Below are 12,108 nucleotides of genomic sequence, written 5' to 3' on the forward strand. Positions count from 1 at the left end.
AGCAACCTTCTAGAGACAGGGGTGGGGAAAGGGGCCACCCGGGGACCAGGCCTAGCCCCTCGAGCAGGCACAGCAGTGGGGAGTCCATGCCCTGCCTCCTTCCAGAGGCCCCAGATGCTGCTTCTGCCCTCAAGCCCCCACCAACCCACAGAGAAGCCCAGCGCTGTGCCCCCACCCCTCGGTCACCCCTCTGATGCCCTCCCCCTTGCCCAGTCACCTGTCTCCAGCCATCCTCCCACTTCTGAGAGCTTACCTGATCACACTAAGCTGGCATTCCCCTCTTCAGCATCTAGCTGGATGGAGCCCAGGTGCACATTCACCACCCTCCTCCTCCTCAGCCAGCCCCGGCAGTAGGGAGTGGCAAGGGTCTCACACCTCCCCAACTCCTGCGTTTCTCCCCTCCACTAGCAAAGGACACATGCCCACTCACTCTCACCCTCCTCCTTAATGATTCTCACCAGTCCATAATCGCCTGCACACCTGTGTCCATAGCCAGGCCTTGCACATCCCCCGTGCACACCTCTATGCACAGAACACAGCTCCATGCTCTTGCAGGGATAGGTTTGCACATACACAAGGGCCCACATGTGCCCTCTGGGCCATGTCCCCTGCCTTCCACACCCCAGTTCCCAGGACTCCAGGATTCCCCAATGACCTCACCCCCACCCCCATCCCTGGCCCCTAGAAGAAGGCAGCATCTGCTGGAATTTTTTTTATTTAAATAAAATATACAATACGGCGCATTTACCGGTTTCTGTTTTAAAAGTGGAAGATTTGAAAATTCCTTGTAGGTGACTGGGTGTGGGAGGGCCCCCTGCCTGCACCTGGCTGTCCCAGTCTCTGCAGAGTGGCCAGGTTGGGTCAGGGCTGTTATAAAATACATGTGTGTGTAAGTAGAGAAGAGGGTGGTCAGGCCAGGCTCTGATGGCAAGCAGCCTCCTCACGGCCCTGGACCCTCCACCTTCACCCCTGCTACCTCCAGGACAAGACTGTGGGTTTGGATCAAGTCCTGCTGCCTCTCAGAGCTGCCTTCCTTAAGGGGAAGGGGTGCGTGCAGAACTCAGGTTGAGGCTAAGTCCTTCCAGTTCTCAGAACTCCTGAGCCAGCACAGTACAGACCAGTACCAGGCGGCATCTAGTCTTTACCTAAGATCCCAGGAACCTTCACCCACTTCTCTCCTGGAATACTGCCTCCCACTCCCTGCAGCCCATCTATGGAGAAATCGGTTTTTCCCACATCCCAGGATAGCTCAAGGCAAAACCCGATCTTGCCAACATTCTGGCTTGAAGCATGGAATGTTCTGGATGGATAATGTGGGGCCAGCCCATCTCATTATTTGGGGATTGCAGCTATACCTGCTCTGGCCCTATAGGCAGGGGCAGACCCCTGACTTTGCCTCTGGCAGGATCCCATCTGGGAGGAGGGAGGATGGTGCCTCCAAAGGCATCTGAGCTGCTTTCTCGTTCCTGCAATCTGGAACTTGCTTATGGCTCCTAGTTGCCAGGACCAAGCCCAGTCAAGCCCTTAGCCTATCACCCAAGGCCATCCCTCTGACCCCTCAGCCTGCGGATTCCCTCCCAAAGCCCTAATCCACCACTCCACCTCAGGAATCTCCCCGCTATATACTCCATCCCACCCACCATTCCCTCCCTCTCTCCCTGTTGAAGTCTTCCCACATCTCAAGGCCTGGCTCCCACCCACCTCTGGCCACACACCTTCCTTGGGCCCTTAGGGAGGCCCAGCCACCTCCTGAGTCCTGAGATTTTAAGTCTTGGAGCCCTCAGCCAAAGCTCCCTGGGCTCTCACATAGTTTGCTGGAGCAATAGGCTGGGCATATGAGGGGCAGAAGAAATGTGATTTATTGAGCACCTACCATGGTATGTGCCAGGCGCTGGGCTGGGCATTTCACATATAGATTTTTCTCATCTGGTCCTCATAGGTCCTTGTGAGGCGGTACCATAATGATTCCCATTTTACAAATGAGGTGACAGAAAAGTCAGGTAACTTGCCCAAGATCATACAGGTAAGAAGTGGCAGGGCTGGGATTCAAACCCAGGCCTGACTGCTGCCAAAATCTGGTGTCTTCCTTCTGCACCACGCTTGGGGACCATCTACCTCAGCCCCCCTCAACAGTTTTCTGATGGAAGGAACACAGACTTGGGCCTCAAGCAGGCGTGAATTTGAACCTCATATCAGTCCCCACTCTGCCATTCCGAGTTACATGATGGTGGAGAAATTACCCAGAACTGTTTCTTCATCTGCTAAATGGGGAGAATGAAAGTGGCCACCCCATGGTCTTTGTGAAACTGAGGGAGTGAACGTGTGTAAAGTGCGAAAGCAGTGCTTGCCACAGAGCAGACTCAATACACAGAAGTTCCCCTCACCTCCCGCTGTACAGATGGGCAAACTGATGGCTCCAGGGGTGGCGGGGTGTGCCTGAGGCCCTAGGAAAGGAGTCTTCCACTTCCGTGTGGTGAGAGGTCAGGCTGGGACTGGATCTGAGACGAGAAAGGGGGCCTGCTGCGAAGTCCTGGGGTCCTCTTCCCTGAGGACTGGAGAGAGAACATCCCTAGACCATGCAGTGCACAGCCTGCGGGCCAAGGTGGGTTGCTGGGTGTAAGGTGACCTGGGCATCCTGGCAACATGGGAATAAACTAGACCACACACGTGTGCGCACGAGTGGCTATCTACATGGCTCTACAGAGCGCTACATAGCTATACATATACACCTTACATACATATACATATATTCATATACAGATCTTGCTACGTTTACAGTAGAAAAAAATGCTAGGCCCTCAGGGCTCTGGCCCTTTTCTCCCAAGGTCGCAGGCATCTGAGGCCCCCCAGGGCACGCCCCGGGGCAGCCCCTTCCTGGGGACAGAGTGGAGCTCCAACTTACAGCTAAGGGGCTGATGGCAGCTGTTTCTCTAAATGAACACAATGACACATCTGCTCTAAGAACCCCCAACACTGGCCACCCCAACCCCTGCCCAGCCCCGAGACCCCATCTGCCTTTCTCTGGCTTTTGCATTTGGGACCTGCCTGCTCCCTCCTCCTTCCCCCTCCCTCCCTCTAGTGCTGAGTATTAAAATAGTCTATAAAAGCAAGTGACCAAAAATCTATAGCTCTAAGAATACCTGGTTATTTTCTGCTGTCTTTTGATTTTCTGGTGTGTGTGGTTTTTTAAATAATTATTACTGTTATTGGTATATCTCCTAATCACAGTTAAACCTGAAGGAAGAAGGAACGGAGAGAAAAGAAGAAAGAAGAGGGAAGGGCCCAGCTCATAGATTGGACGGCAGTTTGGAGCGCACTGGCTCAGGCCTGGCCCCAGGTTCCCTCTGGGGTCCAGCAGTCAGAGGGGGCCCCCCAGAAGAGGTGGCTCTTGCCCCAAACAAAGACAGAGGGGGTGGCAAAGAACCTGAGGATGTCTTCCGAGGCAGAGTGACGTGCTGGCTGGGGATGGCACCATAGGGCCTCCCAGGGGGACCAAGGCCCCCGCTGCTCCCACTGCCCCCGCTGCCACCCCCAGCCCTGGGGAAGAGCAGGAAGGCAGCCATGGACTCCCCTGAGGAGTGCGGGGAGGCTCTGCGGAGAGTCTGTGCCCCGTCCTGAGGCAGGGCTGGCTGAGATGCAGAGATGAGCTTGAGGTCCTGGGTGAGGCGGCCGGGGGTGAGAGGGGGCGTGCCCCGGCGCTGGGGGACCTGGGGTGGTGGGGGGCTGGATGCAGGTGGCAGAAGCAAGGATCCGTGGGAGCCAGAGGCCCGGGGTGGGGCACTTGGGAAGGTTCTTGGGGGGCCTGGGCTGTGGCCGGGGGGGCTGAGACCTCCTCGGGGAGTAAAGCCTACAGGGGAAGCCCCCCCAGAGGCCCCTGCCACAAGGGATGGCGGCTCAGGCTGCCGTGGGGGTGTCTCTGGCGTGCTCGGTGGGCCAGCAGCCAGACCTAGGGACAACTCCCCGGGAGGCTGGCCCAGCTGCCCAGGGCTAGATGATGGGGATCTGGATGAGGGTGGGGGTGGCAAGAAGTGCTCCGGGAGTCCCAGGCCTCCCCGGGCCCCGGGTGGTGCTGGAGGTGGCTGGGCAGCCTGCGGGGAGCGGGCGCCTGGCTGCAGCGGGGTGAGCAGGGGAGAGTCGGAGGAGGACAGGGAGCCGCCCAGTGCCTTGTGGAAGTGGCCAAACCCGGCTGTGGTGGTGGCGGCTGTGCCAGCTGATGGTATGGGAGCCGAGGGGGAGCCGCAGGCCCCGGGGGGTGGGGAGGAGCTGGATGAGGGCAGGAGTGGGCTCAGTCCGGCGGGGGCAGAGAATCCAGCCAGCTGTTGGATGTGGAAGGAGGATGAAGACGGCGTGTCTACCTGGGATGGGCTGCTGGCGGGCGAGGCGGAGCCCAGCGCAGAAGGGATCAGGGACTGCAGCCGTTTCAGGTGCCTTGGCGTCTGCCCGGCGCCGAGGTTGCCCAGCCCAGATCCTGGCGGAGGGCGGAAGATGGCAGCAGGCAGGCGAGGGTGGTGGGTGAGGGCTATGGCCACAGAAGTGGTGGCCGCGGCAGCCTGCAGTGGTGCCTGGATCAGCGGGGTCCAGATGACAGGCGTGGGGGTTGGGGTGGCAGAGGCGGCGGCCTGGACGCGGTGTGCGCAGTGCGCCATCTCCCGGTCATGCTGCACAATCTGCTGGATGATCTCGTTCTCCTGGTAGTTGAAGACGCCCGAGTTGAGGTCGTGCTGGACTTTGTGGAGGAGGATGGAGTTCTTCTTGCCTGGGCCACGGAACAAGAGCAAGCACTCAGGACAGAGCGGGGAAGGAGATCAGGTGCAGATCCAGCTTAGGCATAGAGAAGCCCTGCCCTCCTGCCCCTCCCGCCCCCCCGCCTGCCCCTCCTGTGGCCCATCCCCCTCACCGATGCGGTCCAGGCGGTCCAGCGCCACAGTCTCAAAGGCCCTTCGCATCATGGGGTACTCCTCCAGCACCTCATTGAAGTTGTCCACGCTCAGCGAGTAGAGGCGGCAGTAGGTGTCGGCCCTCACGCTAGCTGTGCGCCGGCCCCGTGTCAGCAGGCAGATCTCTGCCAGAGCATCAGGACTCAGGGTGAGGCATGCACAGCCTGCCCAAGCCACGGGGACTGCCCACCCTGACCTTGGCCCTGACTACCTGGCACAGAAACCTTGGTAGGCTCACAAGGCCCTGTCCCCAGACTGTGGCCACACTGGATGCCTCTTCCCCACCAAATGGGGGCTGGACAGTCTTTCCCATCTTTGGGACATACCCTCTGCTCTGGACTGAACGTCCTCCCACCAAATTTATATGTTGAACCCCTAATTCCAGCATGATGGTATTTGGAGGTGGGGCCTAGGGAGCTAATTAGATCATGAGGGTGGAGCCCTCGTGGATGGAATGAGTGCCCTTTTAGGAGGCGGCCAGGGAGCTGGCTCATCCTCCTTCTGCCACGTGAGGACACGGCGTGAAGTCAGCAGTGCAGCCCAGAAGAGGGCCCTCACTAGCCCCAACCATGCTGGCCCCCTCAGCTCAGATGGTCAGCCTCCAGAACCATGAGACATACATTCCTGTGGTTTACAAGCCACCCAGTCTGTGGCGCTTTTGTTACAAGAGGCCCAGACTGACTAAGACACCCCTAACCTGGGCTCACAAACACTTCCCTCCAGGCTGTGGCCACGAAGGGTGCTCACTGCCTGTGTCCCCTTAGTGTCTCCCCAGCCCATCCCCTGGGAGCAGCTGTCCTGTCTCCCAGGGCCCGGGGCTGCCTCACCTCCAAAGTAGGAGCCGTCGGCCAGCTTGGTCTCCTTGTTGCCCTTGGTGAGCACGCTGACCACGCCGTGCTGGATGAAGTACATCTTCTTGCCGATGGTGCCTTCCCGGATGATGTAGTCCCCGGGCTGGAAGACCTCGAAACGCAGCTTGGTCAGCATGGACGTCACGAAGTTGGGGTCCGCGTTGGCAAACAGTGGCATGGAGGCCACCAGCTTCCGGCAGTTAAAGTTGATGATCTCCTGCCGGACAGGGTGGATTGGGACACAGGAAGGAGGAGGTGAGGGGAGCTGGCTGCCAGGAAGGCCTGGCTCCCCTCCCCGCCGGGCCGCTGCACAGCTCACCTCCCGCAGGGGCTCGCTCAGCTCGCCCAGAATGCTCTCCTCGTCGAACATCTTGCCCTGGTAGCGGTGCTCGTAGTAGTCGTGGATGCGCTGCCGGGTGTCGGGCGGGAGCTTGTGGAAGGACATGTACTGCTCCACCTGCTTATACTGAGGCCGGGAGAAGGGGGCGTCATCTCCGTGCAGCCAGCCCCACCGCCTCAGCAGGCACCACATCCGGGCACCCACCCTGGGGGAATTCTTGGCTAAACTTGGTTCCTTGAGATCTGAGCTCTACAGTGTTGAAATGACCTCACTGTGCTTCCAACAACTGCCCGGGCTCCCAGCTGCTTGGCATGGAGGAGGCGGCCCCACCAGCATCTGGTCCTGTGTTTAATACTAAGGAGGTGGGTGGGGGCAGCAGGGAATGTCCAAAGCCCAGTGACAGGACACCAACTGTATCGCCAGGGAGGTCCATCACGTTTCCTTGGAATGTTTACACTGGGGACAGGGAGGCCTCACCGACTGTGGGGAAAGAAGCTGTTTCCTTCTAGCAGTGACAACTGGCACAGTCAGGAGGCGAGGCTGCAACGGCTCAGAACGCTCAGAGGCAGAAGCAAGGATGCCTGGCTGCTCTACACTATGAATCCAAATGCGGCCTCAGCTGAGACCCCGGGTCATTTCATTGAGAGCAACTCCAGGCAAGGGAAAAGCAGGGTAGACTAATTTGAGGCAACCTGCAAATAGAGGCTCGGGTACAAAAGATTTGTGAGCCTCAGACCCTGGGGCTCAAATAAGAAATGATCCTGCCCACCCTTGCTGAGAGCAGTGGACGTTGCTCCCACCATCGTAGATTGTGGGTGGACAGTGGGACTCTCAAGAGCAGAATGAGGGATGGGAGGTATTGATTAGGCAACAACACAGACTCCTCCCGGATGAGAAGCAGAGGGAGTCCCTATAACCCCAGCAGCAATCAGAAATGGGGCAGCCTGTTTGCATCTATGCGTGCTCCCAAGAGGTGGGGACACAGAACTGCTGCACAGAAATACCCACAGGCAAATGAGGGCTGAGAAATGACATTTCCTAAACTTTGTCCAGCCACCCTGGCCTCTGATTGCTCCAAGTGATGCGAAGTCCCAGGGGACAGTGACTTCCCGGCTGGTTATAGGGGCGGAGGCAGCTGTTAGACTTGGAGCTGTGTTTTAGAGAATCCCTACCCTGATCCCCAGAGAACAGGTAGGGGTGGGGAGGCAGGGTCTAGACATGGGGCAGGAGTTAAAAGGCTGAAGTGGTCCAGGTGAGAGACAGACATGGGGATGCAGGGGAGGGAAGACATCTAAGAGAAATTTATCGGGCAGACTTAGATATGAGCCAAAGGAAAAACATTTTAATAAAAGTCTGAAATCAAAAGCCACAGACACCTTGACTCTGGCCCTAAAATAAACTCTAATGCATTTTCTTTTATTTTTATTTATTTATTTTTTATTTATTGTTTTTTTGTTGTTAAGACAGGGTCTTGCTGTGTCACCTAGACTGGAGTGCAGTGATGTGAACACAGCTCACTGCAGCCTCAACCTCCTGGGCTCAAGTGATTCTCCCACCTCAGCCTCCTAAGTAGCTGGCACTATAGGCACGCGCCACCAAGCCTGGCTAATTTTTGTATTTTTAGTATAGACAGGGTTTTGCCATGTTGCCCAGGCTGGTCTTGAACTCCTGGGCTCAAGAAATCAGCTTGCCTCAGCCTCTCAAAGTGCTGGGATTACAGGCATGAGCCATCATGCCCAGCCTCCCAGATGCTTTATCTTTTTCTTTTCTTTTTTTTTTTTTTTTTTTTTTTTTTGCGACGGAGTCTCCCTCTGTCACCCAGGCTGGAGTGCAGTGGCGCAATCTTGGCTCACTGCAACCTCTGCCTCCTGGGTTCAAGCGATTCTCCTGCCTCAGCCTCCCTGAATAGCTGGGACTACAGGTGTGTACTGCCACGCCTAGCTATTTTTTTTTTTTTTTACTTTTAGTAGAGATGAAGTTTCACCATGTTGGCCAGGCTGGTCATGGACTCTTGACCTCAGGTGATCTGCCTGCCTCGGCCTCCCAAAGTGCTGCGATTATAGGTGTGAGCCACCACACCTGGCCCCAAACACTTTTTCTATACTAATCCCTGATCCTGACCCCAGACTAAACCCTAGCCTTGGTCACACACTGAGCCCTGACCCCACTCACATGCTGAGCCCCACCCCAGTCACAGGCTGGGCCCTGGTGCTGGCTCCAGAACGATCCCTCACCTGGGCCTGGGCTAAGCCCTGATCTTTTTAGCTCGATGCCTTTTTTACCTCCCTTCCCGTCTGCTCCCTTCTAACCCACGGCCCTGTGTTCTAGCCAGGCTAATTTCTCTGCCACCACACCTATGCTCGTGCTCATTCTGATGCCTGGCCTAGAATTCTCTTCCACCTTCTCCTTCCTCTGCCTCCTCAGGGTGAGCTCTCCTTCCCTCCCGGCTCTGCAGGCTCTCCTGAGCTCTCTTCTTGGCATCATGGGACCTGGACCTCCACACCGCCTGTCAGTCATGCCACCAAAGGACAGTGCCTGGGGCAGGCAGGTAGGCAATGAATCCACAAATGCTGACCCTACTATATGCCAGGCATGGGGCATAAAATGGAGAACGACATACTGGGTCCTCCCCTCATGGAGCCGTGGCCTGGAGAGGGAAGGTGGACGTTAAACAGATGGCTGCCTATAGTTAATAACATCATCACCGGAGTGCCGAGTGTGGTGAAGGAGGAGAGGGTGCCATGGGGTCACATGACGGGTGAGGAGCTGGCCGGGTCACAGAAGGCTTCTCCAAGAGGTGAGGTTGGATGCGGAGAGGGTGTCAGGTGGAGAGCGGGGAGGATAGTTGAGGGTGAAAGCCTGTGACTGGGCCCCACGGCAGGAGCGGGCATGGGGAGAGACATCTGGCCAGGCTGAAATAAAGGGTGCAGGGCCCAGGGCAGGAGCTGAGCACGAGGGCAGAGACCTGGTTTTGCCCCTCAAATGCCGGGCTGGGAAAACATGCTTAGGAGTGAATATATGTCTTCAGAGCAACGTGAAGTCCCTGAAGAGTTTTAAGGAGAGGATCGGCTGATGCGTTTTAGATGCCGCTCCAACTGCTGTGTGAGGCGTGCAGCGGAAGCAGCCAGGGCAGAACTTCCCTAGCTGATAAACACAGGGGAGCTTACTTGCAACCCCCACGGGCTGATGCCCAGTACCACCCCCGCCCTGCAGATGAGGAAACGAGGCCCCACGCCGCGGAGGCGCAGGCCCACACTCCAACAGAGCTCGGCAGCAGAGAAGCTGGGGCAGGACCCAGGGGGCCTGACTCCAAGCCACAGGACTCATTCTCCATGGTGAGGGGGCTACTGTTGAGACCCCAGGGAGAGATGAAGCTGGTGATGGCGGAGGGTGGCTGGGATGCAGAGAAGGAGCTGTGACTTTGAGGTAGGCACTGATGACAGAGAGAGGTCAGGGATGGCTCCTAGTCTCTGGCCTGGGGTCTGGGAAGAGCAGAGGGTGGAGTAGAGAGGACAGGGCGGACTTCTCATTACAGACAAGAGGGGCGTGACGTGTCCAGAGAGGAATGAAATAAACCACCTGGAGCTGAGAGATGAGCTGGGGCTGCTGATGCTGTACAGGCCCCACTGCGCGAGGATGGGCGCAGAGCCTGCGGGCCTGGGTGGTGAAACCGTAGCACCGGGGCCCCAGACACAGGGAGGGTCAGGGGCGAGGCCTGAGCCGCTGGGGACTCCAGTGGCAGTGACTGGGAAGAGAAGCCAGCAAAGGGGGACGGGGGAGTGGCCAGAGGGGCAGGAGGAACACCTCGAGAGTGTGGTCCTGCAGAACGACTGAGTGGCCAGGAAGGGCGTGGTGACTGTCAAATGCCTACCGGAGCAGCACGGAGGGCACAAGGCCTCAGCCAGGAGCCACAGGCCCCAGTGACACCGGAGATGGGGAAGGTGGGCACAGATAAAAAGACATGTGGAGGTGCCAGGCCAGGGAGCTGAAACTCTTCACATCTCAGAGGTGTCCCCCTCCTCCTGCTCTTCCCTCACACTGGGAGTCCCGATCCCAGGGGGTGGGAACAGGGCGGTTCCTGCTGGGGCCCCACTGGCTGGTGGCCTGTGCTCCCTCTTGGGAGGGACCAACGTGCAGGTCCTCCCTGGGTGGACCTACCTTTTCCTGGTACTGGCGCCGGGAGGAGTCCAGGGACTGGATGAGGGCAGTGGCGTGGCCAATGAACATGGCGTAGCAGGTGGCGCCCACGATCATGCTGAGCATGGTGAGCCAGACGTCGGACATGCCCACGGGCGCCTGCCGTCCGTAGCCGATGCACAGCATGTGGCTCATGGCCTTGAAGAGCGCGTAGGAGTACTGCTTCCCCCAGGAGTTGTTCTGTGGACAGACGGATGGGTGGGGGCAATGGATGAGAGGGAAGGCCCTTCTCACTAGCAAGAAAAGTCCCTGCCACCTCCTCACCTCAACCTAACTTTCTCAGTGGCTGGGCCCAGGGCTCCCCAACCTTGCTGTTGGCCGAAAGCCTTGGGTGAGGGGCAGGAGGCCCACAGAGGCAGCCTGTGCTGCCAGCGAGTCCCCTCTTGCGCCTTCCTCTTGCCATGGAGGCAGGGATCAGACCTGGAAGCGCCAGTAAAGGTACGGGAGCCAGCATGGCCCAGCCCCCATGGGGCAGCTTGGAGCCTCCTGGCTGGGTGGCAAAGGCCCCGGGCTGAGCCACCCTGCTGTCCTTCCCTGGCTAAAACAGCTCCACCCCCTACCCCCTAAACAGCTGCCAAGTGAAGCCCATTTCCCCACTGACCTCAATTATAAAACCAGATATGCTTCCCCTGGGGGTACAAGCTCTGGCAGACTGAGCCGAAAAACACTGCCCTCATTTTGGGTGAGCAAAAGTTAAAGCTGTGAGCTAACTGGCCTCCTGCATGAACCCTGCCCGCCTCTGCCAGGGCTGCGGCCACCAGTTTTCCTCCCACTACCCCCAAGGCAGATTCTCCGGAACACACAAGGCGTGGGGACAGGAGGAGGGAAGCTCTTGGCTATTTTTGTCTACAAAGCCAGTCGGTGTCTCAAGGAAGGCTCAGCGTGGGAACATTGGGATCGGAAGGGCCATCTCTTGAATTTAGTGCATGTGTGGGCCTGCCACCCTCACAGAGAGAGGACACTGCCCCAGATGAGGGCCAGCTGAACCAGATGAATGCCAGCATCGGCCACCTCCCTGGTGTCCTTCTGCTCACAGGGCAGAGGCATGAGCCACAGTGTAGAAACCTACCCAGGCCCGCAGAGCACCTGCTGGAGGCGCAGCCCCCATGGGAAGGCGTGGGAGCCGTGAGCCTCGAGCCATATTCAAGATCAGCCAGACCGCCCCGAACAGAGCTGAGCTGGCTCCTTGGGTCTGGTGGCTCAGTCTAGACTGGAGTGGGGACCAGCAGGGCTGATCCCCAGGAGTGGAAGGGGCCTGGGTTCCCAGCCTTGGGGAACAGGGGCAGGCCCCCAGTGGCCTCCAGTCAGGGTTTCCGGCCTTTACTGCTGAGCCTCTGGGAAACAGGGAATTCAATCCATATGGCCGATTCATTTACACTTAGCTCATCAAAAGGCTGTTTTGTAAAGGCCTGTTTGATGCTGAAAGATGCCTCAGGGTCTCTTTCACCTCTTTCAAAGCCGATTTTTCCTCCCCTGGGGCCCTGGGAATTTGCCTTCAGACCAAACCAAACTGACTGGGAGGGAGCCTGGGAGAGGAAGGGGTTCACCAGAGACCAGAAGGGCTCATAGATCCAGGGTGTCTTCTGTCCTGCCTGGAGCCCACCTTATCCACAAGGGGACTGAAGACTCTGCCCTATGGCTTCCAAGGCCCCAAGTTCAACTTCTCCCACCCACACTGATCCACTCGCAAGGTTGGAAGGATAGGGTGGGGTCAGCCTCCATCCTGCCTGTCCTCCCCATCGGGACCCCACCTCGGACCAGGATATGTTGGGGGTGGGGGCAG

At 58.0% G+C, this 12,108-nt stretch overlaps 1 protein-coding gene across 1 annotated transcript in view; it reads right to left on the minus strand.

Moving 5' to 3' along the window:
- Positions 1–699: 699 nt before the first annotated feature.
- Positions 700–12,108, minus strand: part of HCN4 (hyperpolarization activated cyclic nucleotide gated potassium channel 4) — a 49,485-nt gene continuing 38,076 nt past the window's right edge. The window contains exons 4-8 of the mRNA XM_050797727.1: positions 10,287–10,505; positions 6,108–6,254; positions 5,765–6,005; positions 4,898–5,062; positions 700–4,756 (exon numbers count right to left, since the gene is read on the minus strand). Of these exons, the coding sequence (XP_050653684.1) occupies positions 3,288–4,756; positions 4,898–5,062; positions 5,765–6,005; positions 6,108–6,254; positions 10,287–10,505 (2,241 nt within the window). The 3' untranslated portion in view covers positions 700–3,287. The remainder of the gene's footprint in view (positions 4,757–4,897; positions 5,063–5,764; positions 6,006–6,107; positions 6,255–10,286; positions 10,506–12,108) is intronic.

Source organism: Macaca thibetana, chromosome 7, assembly GCF_024542745.1.
Source record: "Macaca thibetana thibetana isolate TM-01 chromosome 7, ASM2454274v1, whole genome shotgun sequence".
Lineage (NCBI taxonomy): Eukaryota > Metazoa > Chordata > Mammalia > Primates > Cercopithecidae > Macaca > Macaca thibetana.